This window comes from Salmo salar, chromosome ssa05 (genome assembly GCF_905237065.1).
Source record: "Salmo salar chromosome ssa05, Ssal_v3.1, whole genome shotgun sequence".
Lineage (NCBI taxonomy): Eukaryota > Metazoa > Chordata > Actinopteri > Salmoniformes > Salmonidae > Salmo > Salmo salar.
Window position 1 is genome coordinate 26,708,187 of NC_059446.1, and position 16,343 is coordinate 26,724,529.

General features: G+C 42.3%; 1 protein-coding gene across 5 annotated transcripts in view; it reads right to left on the reverse strand.

The window, feature by feature from the left end:
* The window catches only part of LOC106604537 (LIM domain-binding protein 2), a 96,737-nt gene that overhangs the window by 68,969 nt on the left and 11,425 nt on the right, over nucleotides 1–16,343 (reverse strand). For all 5 annotated transcript variants that reach the window (XM_045718022.1, XM_014199261.2, XM_014199258.2 and 2 more), the window contains exon 2: nucleotides 3,232–3,334. In XM_045718022.1, the coding sequence (XP_045573978.1) occupies nucleotides 3,232–3,334 (103 nt within the window). The remainder of the gene's footprint in view (nucleotides 1–3,231; nucleotides 3,335–16,343) is intronic.

Consider the following 16,343-nt stretch of genomic DNA (forward strand, 5'->3'; position numbering starts at 1 on the left):
TGCATGCACCACTTTTCCGTATTTTTTTTTTTCATTTCACTTCACCAATTTGGACTATTTTGTGTATGTCCATTACATGAAATCCAAATAAAAATCAATTTCAATTACAGGTTGTAATACAACAAAATAGCAAAATCGCCAAGGGGGGTGAATACTTTTGCAAGGCACTGTACAGTTGGAACTTCATTTTGGCAACAGAAAATGTCTCAACAGAATGAAACAAAACACTTGTGAACTGGTTTAAACCTTCACAAAAGTTTTGAACAGGATATATTGCAGCAATTACCAGCAAAGTCAAGTACTTACTATAACCAACAAATTACAGAAATATGCTAATTGTACTTATTTTACAACACTTATAACCTATCTTAAACTAAATTTGGAGCAAACAATTAAAAAGACAGATTGAATTTAATTTAGCCAATGAAAATGTCTCAATAGAATTAAACAAATGTCACGCCCTGACCATAGAGATTCTTATTATTCTCTATGTTTGGTTAGGTCAGGGTGTGGCTCGGGTGGGGAAGTCTAGGTTTTCTGTTTCTTTGTTTTTGGGCCAGTGTGGTTCCCAATCAGAGGCAGCTGTCTATCGTTGTCTCTGACTGGGAATCATACTTAGGCAGCCTGTTTTCCACCTGTGTTTGTGGGAGGTTATTTTCTGTTTAGCGTCTATGCCTGACGGAACTGTTCGCTTCTTTTTGTTGTTTTTTGGTTATTCTTGTTTGAGTGTTTCTTGGAATAAAGTATCATGAACACTTACCACGCTGCGCATTGGACCACTTCTCCTTCTAACGAGAGTCGTTACAACAAAACAGGTTTTGTTATTTAAAGATGAATAAATTAATAAATATGAAGCCTAATAATAACAATGCTGTACAAAAAATATGATAAATAAATGTAAATTCCAAATTGTCATCCTACCTGATTAGTGAGTTGCACAGTAGACTGCATTTTTCTCATCTTAGTCTACTACAATATTAAAACTTATATTAAATTTCCTAACCCTAACCCTAACCCTAACCCTTGTAGGCTTTTCACTATAGGCATGCTCTTTTTCCTCTAACTTTTATTTTATTAAATGAAAAAGGCCTCCATCTTCACAATCAACAGTAGCCTAAGCCAAGGCTCCTCTCTCGGTCTCTCTCTCCTTAGTAGCCGGCGTATATGCGCCCAAGGCCTGAGAGAATGGTACTGATGCGCAAATTTAGGGTGTAGGCTATGATAGACAGCCTCTCCGGGACAATTTGGCCTGCTACAATTTTATTTATTGGCTTTGATTTTTTTTATTGACCAAAAGCTGCAATAAGGGAAACCCTGGAGCATTTTCCCATCAGAGTTGTGTTTCCATTAAATGTACTTGTTGCAGATAAAAGTCTGTGTATAAATACATAGTGTACATAAAAATACTTTTTGAGGTAAAATTCCCATGTTCCGAATAAAAAATACAAGTTAAATGGATTTCCATCGCATTTTCAACTCTTGGCGTACTGATGGTTTTGTCACAAAAATTGTTGCGTAGGTATAGTGAATGTGCCAACTCTGGTATTGTCACGTGCACTCTAGCCAACAGCTTGCAGACACAGTGCAGTTATAGCCTACTACATGATGAGATTATTATTGACAAAAGTGCAAGATAATATGTATTTGTTGAATCGCATCCAAGCATTGATCATCACATCACCAGAACAAAACCCTAGATATAGGTGTCACGTCCTGACCAGTAAAAGGGGTTATTTGTTATTGTAGTTTGGTCAGGATGTGGCAGGGGTGTGTTTGTTTAGTGTGTTTCGGGGTTTTTGGTTTATGTTCTATTTTTTCTATTTCTATGTGGGTTTTGTAGTTTGTCTATTTCTATGTTAGTTTTGGGAACGACCTCCAATTAGAAGCAGCTGGTTGTCGTTGCTTCTAATTGGAGGCCATATTTTAGTGGGTTTATTTGTTCCATGTATAGTCTATGTACCTTACAGGACTGTTTTTCGTCGTTCTTGTGTTCATTTCTTTAATAGATCAAGAAGATGATTCACATCCCTGCTGCAGTTTGGTCCGATCATTACGACGCTTATGACAATAGGAGCGTGTGTATGCTTACAGGAGACTTTTGAAGTAGCCTAATCAGATTAAAACATTGTGACTGGTTGTGTTTATACCACATATAAAAAGTTCATATTAAAAAGTAATATTTTGGCTATATTGAAGCGTTGTAGGTGCATGAGGAATAGCCACTAGGATTGGAGAGGAGGCAGAGCGTGAGTTAAGCTTTCCTGAATAACTGGGCCTGCTGGGAGCATATGTGGCCACATTATAGGACGACTTGGGAGAATGATGATGCGCAACAGACAGCGCATCTCAGTATTAGAAGTAAAACTACAGCCAGACTGGCCTGCTACTGTGCCATTCTAGACATAACACAATGTCCAGAGTAGACCCACAACTGATCCAAATCAAATGAAACATTCAAATAGCACGGCTTTTGCGCCGTTACTCAAACAATATTTTCACTGCACCCTAGAGTAGGCTAGAATGTTGTACTCACTTGAAAACAATAATTAAATTGTTCATTGCATTATTGTGTTGTAGGCAAGTCTAGGTAGGATGATTGTATTGTCCCATCAATAGGGGAGATTTTTTAGCTTTGACTCATGCCTTCACTGTTCTTTCATGCGTATCTCCGCTGTCTATCAGCTATTCCTATTTGTTCTTGTCGATTCATAAAAAAAATGTATGCAGATTGTAATATTTTTTGTGTGGTACGATTGCAAGTTAGCCTACTGCAGATCTGGACAACGATCCACCTACCACTATTGTCACTATGAATGGTGGATGGAGGGCAGGATAGATAGTTAGACTGGTAGACTATACTGACCTGTGGAATAGTAAAAGTTAGTGCAGGGAAAAGTGTAGTGCATAAGGGAAGTACCAAAACACCTTGACATAGGAAAAGGTGCATTCAAGCAGATTAGGAAATTTGGCTAGGATGGAAGAAATATATAGTAAAATCTGCAAAAGAGCGAATGTAAACCTGGGGAAAACGCACTACCCTCCCCTGTGCCCAATGAAAAAAAACACAACCCTCTCCAAAGCAAAAAACCCTCCCCTATTTTGGAACACACCTCCCCTCACTAAATTGCGATCTGTCCCAAACGCTAGAGAAAGGCATGACAGTAGGTAGGAAGTGAGCTACTGAACAGAACAAAGGACAGTTGGTAAAGCAGGTGGGCAGTGTAGTCTTACTGTATCTCTTTGGTCCATCCTCCAGGCAGAAGGAGAGGGTCAGGGTGGCGTCCTCCTCAAAGAACTCCGTGGCAAACGCATCCCACCACAGACTGTCACTCTCCTGAAAGAGAGAGAGAGAAGAAAGTTGATCAATAATTTAAATAGTTCTAATATTATCATATCATTTGCTTTGATGCACAGAACATATTTTATGGAAACAACAGATTCTATACTATCGACGTATTCCCCCAAAATCTCTTTTCTCCATGATAAGTACATCACGCATCAACCCAGGACATCCACCACTGTACACAACATCATGATATTGAAATCACTTTGCTATCACAAACAGGCAAAACGTTGTACCCTTCCACCTGCCACTCTGGGGAACATGACACCATCATTTACCAGATAATGTACCGTAACCGCGGACGACCCCATGTGACGCATGATGTTGATTTCACCCGACATGTTAGGATAGATCGAGAGAGGCTTTCATTCGTTGCTCCACTGAGGGATCGCTAGACCCTTCCAGATTTTTACAATTATCCATGTCAATGTCGCCTAGCGTCAAGTCCAATATGTGTTGACCCCAAGGACCTTGAAGAACAACTCAATGTGCTTCATATCTGCAGGTCTTGAGGTGTGTGTGCGTGTGTGTATATGTGTGTGTGCGCGTGTGTGTGTGCGCGTGTGTGTGTGCGTGTGTGTGTGTGTGTGTGTGTGTGTGTGTGTGTGTGTGTGTGTGTGTGTGTGTGTGTGTGTGTGTGTGTGTGTGTGTGTGTGTGTGTGTGTGTGTGATATAGGGGGGAGAGGGAGGGAGGGGATAGAACTTCTGCAGTTCATTTTGAAGGTGAATCAATACGTGATTATGACCTGGGAATAGAGCGTCCGCTGGTGAAGTAGCATCACCATCCCTGGGTCATAGATTGGTGATAAACCTAGGGATAGGCCTATGATACCTTAACAGCTGGGATTCAATCAATTACAGATTGAGTTAACTGCACTGCTGTATCGGAGGTGTTAACAAATTTGTAACCAACACGCTGATCTGATTCTCATTGGATATTGGATACATACTAGAAGCGCGGTTTCCTCCTATGAAAAATGATACATTCTCATCTGTCCATTTCTGCACAGTCACATATTTGTTATCTTTGCTGCATCACCACTACCCAAATTTAGAGCAAGCAAACTATGATTCTTAATTCTGACCCAGATAGGCCCACTGCTGCACCATCATTGCATTCTACTAGCACACTGGGAGTAGTGATGATTGACTCAACAGGAGTCCCTGAATGGTGTGTGTGATTGGGCTAGTGCCAGGCAACTGTCAGCGGATTGAGTCCCCCAGGGGACAGGAGGACAGGGTGGTTTGGTGGTGGGATAGGGGGCATGGATGCCTAGCGCAGCAGGATTCCACTAGAATAGAGGTTACCAAACTGTTTATAGTCCCGTACCCCTTCAAACATTCAACCTCCAGCTGCGTACACCAGGGTCAGCGCACTCTCAAATGTAGTTTTTTGCCATCATTGTAAGCCTGCCACACACACACACACTATACGATACATTTATTAAACATAAGAAGTAGTGTGAGTTTTTGACACAACCCGGCTCGTGGGAAGTGACAAAGAGCTCTTATAGGACCAGGGTACAAATAATAACATAATAATAATTAAAAAAAGTATCTTTATTTAGCCCTCTTACATATAAAACTTTATTTGTTAATCAAAAATTCTGAATAACTCACCACAGGTTAATGAGAAGGGTGTGCTTGAAAGGATACAATGTTGGGTTGTATTGGAGAGAGTCTCAGTCTTAAATCGTTTTCCTCACACAGTCTGTGCCTGTATTAAGTTTTCATGCTAGTGAGGGCCGAGAATCCACTCTCACATAGGTACGTGGTTGCAAAGGGCATCAGTGTCTTAACAGCACAATTTGCCAAGGCAGGATACTCTGAGCGCAGCCCAATCCAGAAATCCGGCAGTGGCTTATGATTAAATACAATTTTCACAGAACCGCTTGTTGCAATTTCGATGAGGCTCTCTTGTTCAGATATCGGTAAGTGGACTGGAGGCAGGGCATGAAAGGGATAACGAATCCAGTTGTTTGTGCAATCCGTTCTTGAAAGTACCTGTGTAATTTCGCACCCAACTCACTCAGGTGCTTCGCTATTTCACATTTGACATTGTCTGTAAGCTTGAGTTCATTTACACACCAAAAAAATCATACAATGACGGAAAGACCTGTGTGTTGTCCATGTTAAAAGCAGACAGAGAAGAGCTCCAACTTCTTAATCATAGCCTCAATTTTGTCCTGCACGTTGAATATAGTTGCAGAGAGTCCCTGTAATCCTAGATTCAGATCATTCAGGCCAGAAAAACATCCCCCAGATTGGCCAGTCGTGTGAGAAACTCGTCATCATGCAAGTGGTCAGACAAGTGAAAATTATGGTCAGTAAAGAAAACTTTAAGCTCGTCTCTCAATTTTAATAAAAGTGTCAACACTGTGTCAATCCTGTCAACCTCTCCTGTTATCCTGGTTTCCAGTGTTTTGCAGAAGAGGGTGTCATCCTTAATTGACCCCCCATAAACGTAACAGACATATACCAGGAGCTGTGCCAGGCCCGCCACGTATGTTGACTCATCCAGCTGTAACACGTTGAATTCACTGGCTTGTATGCGAAGCAGTAATTGTTTCAAAACATCTCCTGCCGTGTCATTGATACATCGTGAAACAGTGTTGTTTGATGACGCAATTATCTGTATTGGATTTTTTCGCCTTTTCCCCCAGCATTGTCCCAGCCATATCCACAGCAGCAGGAAGAATTAAGTACTCCACAATGGTATTGGGCTTGCCTGTTCTAGCCACTTGGTAGCTCACCATATAAGACGCTTCTAGCCCCTTCTTATTAATGTTATCTGTTGGTTCTATACATGTCGTACTACTCGAAAGTTGTCTTAATTCTCGCTCAGAAAACTCCTGTGGCTTATTTTTGAAATTGGAATGTTTTGTTTCTAAATCTCTGCGCAAGACTGAAGGTTTCATCGAGTTGTAAGATAGTACTTTTACACATATAACACACTGTGGCTGAGGAAAGGCACTACTCCCAATATAAGTGAACTGCAAATCAATGTAGTTCTCATCATATTTGCGCCTCTTCGACGGTCCAACGTCCCTGTCAGTTGTTCGGTGAGGGGGCAGTAGCTCTTCAGCTGCATCAGACACACAGCTGTCAATGTCCATGCTAGCTGGGCTAACACCAAATGTAGAATTACTGATGCTAGCATTGGATGTGCTCGTGGAAGCAGAGAAACTTGTGTCGTCGACATGTGCAGGTGTAGTACTGCTGGTAGTAGCAGTACTACTAGTACAGCTGGTATGTGTCTCTATGGCCCGACTTTTTTTAACCATTCATAAATTTTCGAGCAAACGGAATGAGCAGCAGCTACGTTTGGCTACACACGGACCGTTAGTGGAATTTATTTGACATTGTGTTATTTCGCTGAACACTAGATGGCTTAATTATATTTTTGGCAGTGAAACAAAGCTACTCAGGCAAGAAAAAAACAAATGTATAGCCCCGTTGGAAATATAAATGGAAAAATGTGAATATTGTTTTTATATATATATATATATATATATATATATACACTGCTCAAAAAAATAAAGGGAACACTTAAACAACACAATGTAACTCCAAGTCAATCACACTTCTGTGAAATCAAACTGTCCACTTAGGAAGCAACACTGATTGACAATAAATTTCACATGCTGTTGTGCAAATGGAATAGACAACAGGTGGAAATTATAGGCAATTAGCAAGACACCCCCAATAAAGGAGTGGTTCTGCAGGTGGGGACTACAGACCACTTCTCAGTTCCTATGCTTCCTGGCTGATGTTTTGGTCACTTTTGAATGCTGGCGGTGCTTTCACTCTAGTGGTAGCATGAGACGGAGTCTACAACCCACACAAGTGGCTCAGGTAGTGCAGCTCATCCAGGATGGCACATCAATGCGAGCTATGGCAAGAAGGTTTGCTGTGTCTGTCAGCGTAGTGTCCAGAGCATGGAGGCGCTACCAGGAGACAGGCCAGTACATCAGGAGACGTGGAGGAGGCCGTAGGAGGGCAACAACCCAGCAGCAGGACCACTACATCCGCCTTTGTGCAAGGAGGAGCAGGAGAAGCACTGCCAGAGCCCTGCAAAATGACATCCAGCAGGCCACAAATGTGCATGTGTCTGCTCAAACGATCAAAACAGACTCCATGAGGGTGGTATGAGGGCCCGACGTCCACAGGTGGGGGTTGTGCTTACAGCCCAACACCGTGCAGGACGTTTGGCATTTGCCAGAGAACACCAAGATTGACAAATTCGCCACTGGCGCCCTGTGCTCTTCACAGATGAAAGCAGGTTCACACTGAGCACATGTGACAGACGTGACAGAGTCTGGAGACGCCGTGGAGAACGTTCTGCTGCCTGCAACATCCTCCAGCATGACCGGTTTGGCGGTGGGTCAGTCATGGTGTGGGGTGGCATTTCTTTGGGGGGCCACACAGCCCTCCATGTGCTCACCAGAGGTAGCCTGACTGCCATTAGGTACCGAGATGAGATCCTCAGACCCCTTGTGAGACCATATGCTGGTGCGGTTGGCCCTGGGTTCCTCCTAATGCAAGACAATGCTAGACCTCATGTGGCTGGAGTGTGTCAGCAGTTCCTGCAAGAGGAAGGCATTGATGCTATGGACTGGCCCGCCCGTTCCCCAGACCTGAATCCAATTGAGCACATCTGGGACATCATGTCTCGCTCCATCCACCAACGCCACGTTGCATCACAGACTGTCCAGGAGTTGGCGGATGCTTTAGTCCAGGTCTGGGAGGAGATCCCTCAGGAGACCATCCGCCACCTCATCAGGAGCATGCCCAGGCGTTGTAGGGAGGTCATACAGGCACGTGGAGGCCACACACACTACTGAGCCTCATTTTGACTTGTTTTAAGGACATTACATCAAAGTTGGATCAGCCTGTAGTGTGGTTTTCCACTTTAATTTTGAGTGTGACTCCAAATCCAGACCTCCATGGGTTGATAAATTGGATTTCCATTGATTATTTTTGTGTGATTTTGTTGTCAGCACATTCAACTATGTAAAGAAAAAAGTATTTAATAAGATTATTTCTTTCATTCAGATCTAGGATGTGTTGTTTAAGTGTTCCCTTTATTTTTTTGAACAGTATATATATATATATAAGAAAAGTAATTTTTTTTATAAAAAAAAATGTGAATCACATTTTTATTTGGCATACCCCCGACGGCATTGCGCGTACCCCAGTTTGGGAATACATGCACTAACAACAATGGTCACACGTGACTGACGAGGACTCCACTGGGACAGCACTGGATGAGCTGGTCGAGAAATGTGTATGTGAGAGAGAGAGAGACAGAGAGGGGGGCAGAGAGAGAGAGAGAGGGGGGGGAGAGGGGGAGAGAGAGAAGTTGACTGAGAGAGAGAGAGGGGAGAGAGCGGGAGAGAGAGAAGTTGACAGAGAGAGAGAGGGGAGAGAGAGACATAGACAGGGAAAGAGAGAGAGAAAAAGAGGGGGGAGATAGAGAGAGAGAGAGAGAGAGAGCGAGGAGAGAGAGAGAGAGAGAGAGAGAGAGAGAGAGAGAGAGAGAGAGAGACAGTGAGCATAGCCTTGCTATTGAGGAAGGCCACAGTAGGCAGACCTGGCTCTCAAGAGAAGACAGGCAATGTGCACACTGCCCACAAAATTAGGTGGAAACTGAGCTGCACTTCCTAACCTCCTGCTAAATGTATGACCATATTAAAGACACATATTTCCCTCAGATTACACAGACACACAAAGAATTCGAAGACAAACCCAATTTTTTTTTTTTTTTTTTTTACCTTTATTTAACTAGGTAAGTCAGTTAAGACCACATTCTTATTTTCAATGAAGGCCTAGGAACGGTGGGTTAACTGCCTTGTTCAGGGGCAGAACGACAGATTTTTACCTTGTCAGCTCGGGGATTCAATCTTGCAACCTTACGGTTAACTAGTCCAACGCTCTAACCACCTGCTTTACATTGCACTCCACGAGGAGCCTGCCTGTTACGCGAATGCAGTAAGAAGCCAAGGTAAGTTGCTAGCTAGCATTAAACTTATCTTCTAAAAAACAATCAATCAATCATAATCACTAGTTAACTACACATGGTTGATGATATTACTAGTTTATCTAGCCTGTCCTGCGTTGCATATAATCGCTTAGGTACACGTTGCTCCAACCATAAATATCAATGCCTTTCTTAAAATCAATACACAAGTATATATTTTTAAACTTGCATATTTTGTTAATATTGCCTGCTAACATGAATTTCTTTAAACTAGGGAAAATGTGTCACTTCTCTTGCAAACAGAGTCAGGGTATATGCAGCAGTTTGGGCCGCCTGGCTCGTTGCGAACTGTGAAGGCTATTTCTTCCTAACAAAGACAGCCGACTTCGCCAAACGGGGGATGATTTAACAAAAGCGCTTTGCGAAAAAAGAACAATCGTTGCACGACTGTACCTAACCATAAACATCAATGCCTTTCTTAAAATCAATACACAGAAGTATATATTTTTAAACCTGCATATTTAGCTAAAAGAAATCTAGGTTAGCAGGCAATATTAACCAGGTGAAATTGTGTCATTTTGCGTTCATTGCATACAGAGTCAGGGTATATGCAACAGTTTGGGCCGCCTGGCTCGTTGCGAACTAATTTGCCAGAATTTTACGTAATTATGCCATAACATTGAAGGTTGTGCTATGTAACAGGAATATTTAGACTTAGGGATGCCACCCGTTAGATAAAATACGGAACGGTTCCGTATTTCACTGACAGGAAAAATGTTTTGTTTTCGAGATGATAGTTTACGGATTCGACCATATTAATGACCTAAGGCTCGTATTTCTGTGTGTTATTATGTTATAATTAAGTCTATGATTTGATAGAGCAGTCTGACTGAGCGATGGTAGGCAGCAGCAGGCTCGTAAGCATTCATTCAAACAGCACTTTCGTGCGTTTGCCAGCAGCCCTTCGCAATGCATTGCGCTGTTTATGACTTCAAGCCTGTCAACTCCCAAGATTAGGCTGGTGTTACCGATGTGAAATGGCTAGCTAGTTAGCCAGGTGCGCGCTAATAGCGTTTCAAACGTCACTCGCTCTGAGGCTTGGAGTAGTTGTTCCCCTTGCTCTACATGGGTAACGCTGCTTCGAGGGTGGCTGTTGTCGATGTGTTCCTGGTTCGAGCCCAGGTAGGAGCGAGGAGAGGGACGGAAGCTATACTGTTACACTGGCAATACTAAAGTGCCTATAAGAACATCCAATAGTCAAAGGTATATGAAATACAAATCGTATAGAGAGAAATAGTCCTATAATTCCTATAATAACTACAACCTAAAACTTCTTACCTGGGAATATTGAAGACTCATGTTAAAAGGAACCACCAGCTTTCATATGTTCTCATGTTCTGAGCAAGGAACTTAAATGTTAGCTTTTTTACATGGCACATATTGCACTTTTACTTTCTTCTCCAACACTTTGTTTTTGCATTATTTAAACCAAATTGAACATGTTTCATTATTTATTTGAGGCTAAATAGATTTTATTGATGTATTATATTAAGTTAAAATAAGTGTTCATTCAGTATTGTTGTAATTGTTATTATTACAAATAAATAAATATAAAATCGGCCGATTAATCGGTATTGGTGTTTTGTGGCCCTCCAATAATCGGTGTCAGTATCGGCGGTGAAAAAAAAATCATAATCGGTCGACCTCTAGTTAGGACAGCACCTTGACAAGAAATACCACACAGCCATTTTCCAAGCAAGGAGAGGCGTCACAAAAACGAGAAATACAGCTAAAATGAATCACTAACCTTTGATGATCTTCATCAGATGGCACTCATAGGACTTCATGTTACACAATACATGTATGTTTTGCTCGATAAAGTTCATATTTATATCCAAAAACCCCATTTTACATTGGCGTGTAATGTTCAGAAATGTTTTGCCTCCAAAACATCCGGTGAATGAGCACATCAATTTACAGAAATACTCATCATAAACGTTGATAAAATATACAACTGTTATGCATAGAATTAAAGATAAACTTCTCCTTAATGCAACCGCTGTGTCAGATTTCAAAAAAGCTTTACGGCGTAAGCACACCTTGCAATAATCTGAGTACAGCGCTCAGTCACCAAAACAAGCCATACAGATACCCGCCATGTTGTGGAGTCAGAAATAGCATTATAAATATTCACTTACCTTTGATGATCTTCATCGGAATGCACTCCCAGGAATCCCAGTTACACAATAAATGTTTGTTTTGTTCGAATAAAGTCAATCTTTATGTCCAAATACCTCCATTTTGTTTGCGCGTTATGTTCACTATTCCAAATGCAGAAGGCGCTCGCACTAAAGTCCAGACGAAAAGTCAAAACAGTTCTATTACAGTTTGTAGAAACATGTCAAACGATGTGTAGAATCAATCTTTAGGATGTTTTAATCATAAATCTTCAAAAATATTCCAACCGGACAATTCCTTTCTCTTCATAAAGGAAAAAGAACTGAGCTCGTGCTCATGGCCGTGCGCGTGACTAAACTAATGGCCTACTGCCAGACACCTGATACAAACAGCTCTTATTCGCTCCCCATTCACAGTAGAAGCCTGAAACAACGTTCTAAAGGCTGTTGACGTCTAGTGGAAGCCTTAGGAAGTGCAATATGACCCCCATAGACACTGTATATTGGATAGGCAATCACTTGAAAAACTACAAACCTCAGATTTCCACACTTCCTGGTTGGATTTTTTCTCAGGCTTTTGCCTGCCATATGAGTTCTGTTATACTCACAGACATCAATCAAACAGTTTTAGAAACTTCAGATTGTTTTCTATCCAAATCTACTAATTATATGCATATTCTAGCTTTTGGGCCTGAGTAGTAGGCAGTTTACTCTGGCCACGCTTTTCATCCGGACGTGAAAATACTGCCCCCTACCCCAATGAAGTTAAAGACACATATTTCCCTTAGATTACACAGACCCACAAAGAATTCGAAGACAAACCCAGTTTTTATAAACTCCCATATCTATTTGGTGAAATACCACAGTGTGCCATCAAAGCAGTAAGATTTGTGACCTGTTGCCACAAGAAAAGGGCAACCAGTGAAGAACAAACACCATTGTAAACACAACCCATATTTATTTTCCCTTTTGTACTTGAACTATTTGCACATAATAATTATATTTTTGGCAGTGAAACAAGGCTACTCAGGCGAGAAAAAACCCCAAATGTATAGCCCCGTTGGAAAATATCAATGTAAAAATGTGAAGATTTTTTTTATATACACTGCTCAAAAAAATAAAGGGAACACAAACAACACAATGTAACTCCAAGTCAATCACCCTTCTGTGAAATCAAACTGTCCACTTAGGAAGCAACACTGATTGACAATAAATTTCACATGCTGTTGTGCAAATGGAATAGACAACAGGTGGAAATTATAGGCAATTAGCAAGACACCCCCAATAAAGGAGTGGTTCTGCAGGTGGACCACAGACCACTTCTCAGTTCCTATGCTTCCTGGCTGATGTTTTGGTCACTTTTGAATGCTGGCGGTGCTTTCACTCTAGTGGTAGCATGAGACGGAGTCTACAACCCTCACAAGTGGCTCAGGTAGTGCAGCTCATCCAGGATGGCACATCAATGCAAGCTGTTGCAAGAAGGTTTCCTGTGTCTGTCAGCGTAGTGTCCAGAGCATGGAGGCGCTACCAGGAGACAGGTCAGTACATCAGGAGACGTGGAGAAGGCCGTAGGAGGGCAACAACCCAGCAGCAGGACAGCTACCTCCGCCTTTGTGCAAGGAGGAGCAGGAGGAGCACTGCCAGAGCCCTGCAAAATGACCTCCAGCAGGCCACAAATGTGCATGTGTCTGCTCAAATGGTCAGACACAGACTCCATGAGGGTGGTATGAGGGCCCGACGTCCACAGGTGGGAGTTGTGCTTACAGCCCAACACCGTGCAGGACGTTTGGCATTTGCCAGAGAACAACAAGATTGGCAAATTCGCCACTGGCGGCCTGTGCTCTTCACAGATGAAAGCAGGTTCACACTGAGCACGTGACAGACGTGACAGAGTCTGGAGACGCCGTGGAGAACGTTCTGCTGCCTGCAACATCCTCCAGCATGACCGGTTTGGCGGTGGGTCAGTCATGGTGTGGGGTGGCATTTCTTTGGGGGGCCGCACAGCCCTCCATGTGCTCGCCAGAGGTAGCCTGACTGCCATTAGGTACCGAGATGAGATCCTCAGACCCCTTGTGAAACCATATGCTGGTACGGTTGGCCCTGGGTTCCTCCTAATGCAAGACAATGCTAGACCTCATGTGGCAGGAGTGTGTCAGCAGTTCCTGCAAGAGGAAGGCATTGATGCTATGGACTGGCCCGCCCGTTCCCCAGACCTGAATCCAATTGAGCACATCTGGGACATCATGTCTCGCTCCATCCACCAACGCCACGTTGCACCACAGACTGTCCAGGAGTTGGCGGATGCTTTAGTCCAGGTCTGGGAGGAGATCCCTCAGGAGACCATCCGCCACCTCATCAGGAGCATGCCCAGGCATGGTAGCGAGGTCATACAGGCACATGGAGGCCACACACACTACTGAGCCTCATTTTGACTTGTTTTAAGGACATTACATCAAAGTTGGATCAGCCTGTAGTGTGGTTTTCCACTTTAATTTTGAGTGTGACTCCAAATCCAGACCTCCATGGGTTGATAAATTGGATTTCCATTGATTATTTTTGTGTGATTTTGTTGTCAGCACATTCAACTATGTAAAGAAAAAAGTATTTAATAAGATTATTTCTTTCATTCAGATCTAGGATGTGTTGTTTAAGTGTTCCCTTTATTATTTTGAGCAGTATATATATATATATATATAAGAAAAGTCTGAAATGTCTTTCGTTTTGGAACTTTTGTGAGTGTAATGTTTACTATACATTTTTTTCTGGTTTATTATCTATTTCACTTGCTTTGGCAATGTAAACATATTATTTTTTATTTAACCAGCTAAGTCAGTTAAGAACAAATTCTTATTTACAATGACAGCCTACTGGGAAACAGTGGGTTAACTGCCTTGTTCTGGGGCAGAACAACAGATTTTTACCTTGTCAGCTCAGGGATTCGATTCAGCAACCTTTCAGTTACTGGCCCAACACTCTAGGTAGGCACCAGGCCAATAAAGCCCTTCAATTGAGTTGAGTTGAATTGAGAGAGAAAGAGAGCGAGAGAGAGAGAAATTGCATGGCTGTCTAAAGCTTTGTGCATTTCTTTTCAGTGTGTGTGAGTACTTGCACGCGTGTGTATGTGTGTGAGACCGATTCTGATTAGTCACACTCAGCAGGCTGAATGACCTCAGCAGATAATCCTGTCCTGTGAGGGGCCTTCAGGGAGTGAGAGTAGAACCATGGTCAACAAGGCACTATCTCCCCCGCCCCCCCTCTCTCTCTCATTCACGCTCTCCCCCATCATATGTTAACATTGCCAAAGCAAGTGAAGTAGATCATAAACAAAAGTGATATAAAATATAAAACGTAACAGTAAACATTACACTGAATAATGTCTATATACAGTGTTCTAATGATGTGCAAATAGTACAAAAGGAAAAATAAATAAACATAAATATGGGTTGTATTTACAATGGTGTTTGTTCTTCACTGGTTGCCCTTTTCTTATGGCAACAGGTCACAAATCTTGCTGGCTATGCTCACTGAGTCAGTACATAGTCAAAGCATTCCTTAAGTTTGGATCAGTCACAGTGGTCAGGTATTCTGCCACTGTGTATTCTCTGTTTAGGGCCAAATAGCATTCTAGTTTGCTCTGTTTCTTTGTTAAATCTTTCCAATGTGTCAAGTAACCATCCTTTGGTTTTCTCATGATTTGGATGGGTCTAATTTTGTTGCTGTCCTGGGGCTCTATGGGGTCTGTTTGTGTTTGTGAACAGAGCCCTAGGACCTGCTTGCTTAGGAGACTCTTCTCCAGGTTCATCTCTCTGTAGGTGATGGCTTTCTTATGGATGGTTTGGGAATCGCTTCCTTTTAGGTGGTTGCAGAATTTAACGTCTCTTTTCTGGATTTTGATAATTAGCGGGTTCAGCCAAATTCTGCTCTGCATGCATTATTTGATGTTTTACGTTGATCACGGAGGATATTTTTGCAGAATTATGCATGCAGAGTCTCAATTTGGTGTTTGTCCCATTTTGTGAATTCTTGGTTGGTGAGTGGGATACATTAGCATTAGCGGGATACCATAGTGAGAAGAGATATTTGGGCTAGATAAAGGATTTGTTGGACACTGTAGTGATGATAGATCTATGGGCTAGCTAAAGGATAAGTGGGACACCATACCGAGGATAGATCTATGAACTAGCTAAAGGATAAGTGGGACACCATACCGAGGATAGATCTATGAACTAGCTAAAGGATAAGTGGGACACCATACCGAGGATAGATCTATGAACTAGCTAAAGGATAAGTGGGACACCATACCGAGGATAGATCTATGAACTAGCTAAAGGATAAGTGGGACACCATACCGAGGATAGATCTATGAACTAGCTAAAGGATAAGTGGGACACCATACCGAGGATAGATCTATGGGCTAGCTAAAGGATTAGTGGGATACCATAGTGAGGATAGATCGATGGGCTAGCTAAGGGATAATTGGGACACCATAGCAATGATAGATCTATGGGCTAGCTAAAGGATTAGTTGGACACTATAGATACTATAGATAAATGGGCTAGCTAAAGGATTAGAGGGACCCAAAAATTAGGATAGATCTATGGGCTAGCTAAAGGATCATGTGGATAGATCTATGTGCTAGCTAAAGGATAAGTGGAACACCAGAGTGAGGATAGATCTATGGGCTAGCTAAAGGATTAGTGGGACACCATAGTGAAGATAGATCTATGGGCTAGCTAAAGGATTAGCGTGACATCATAGTGAGGATAGATCTATGGGCTAGCTAAAGGATATGTGGGACACCATACCGAGGATAGATCTATGGGCTAGATAAAGGATTAGTTGG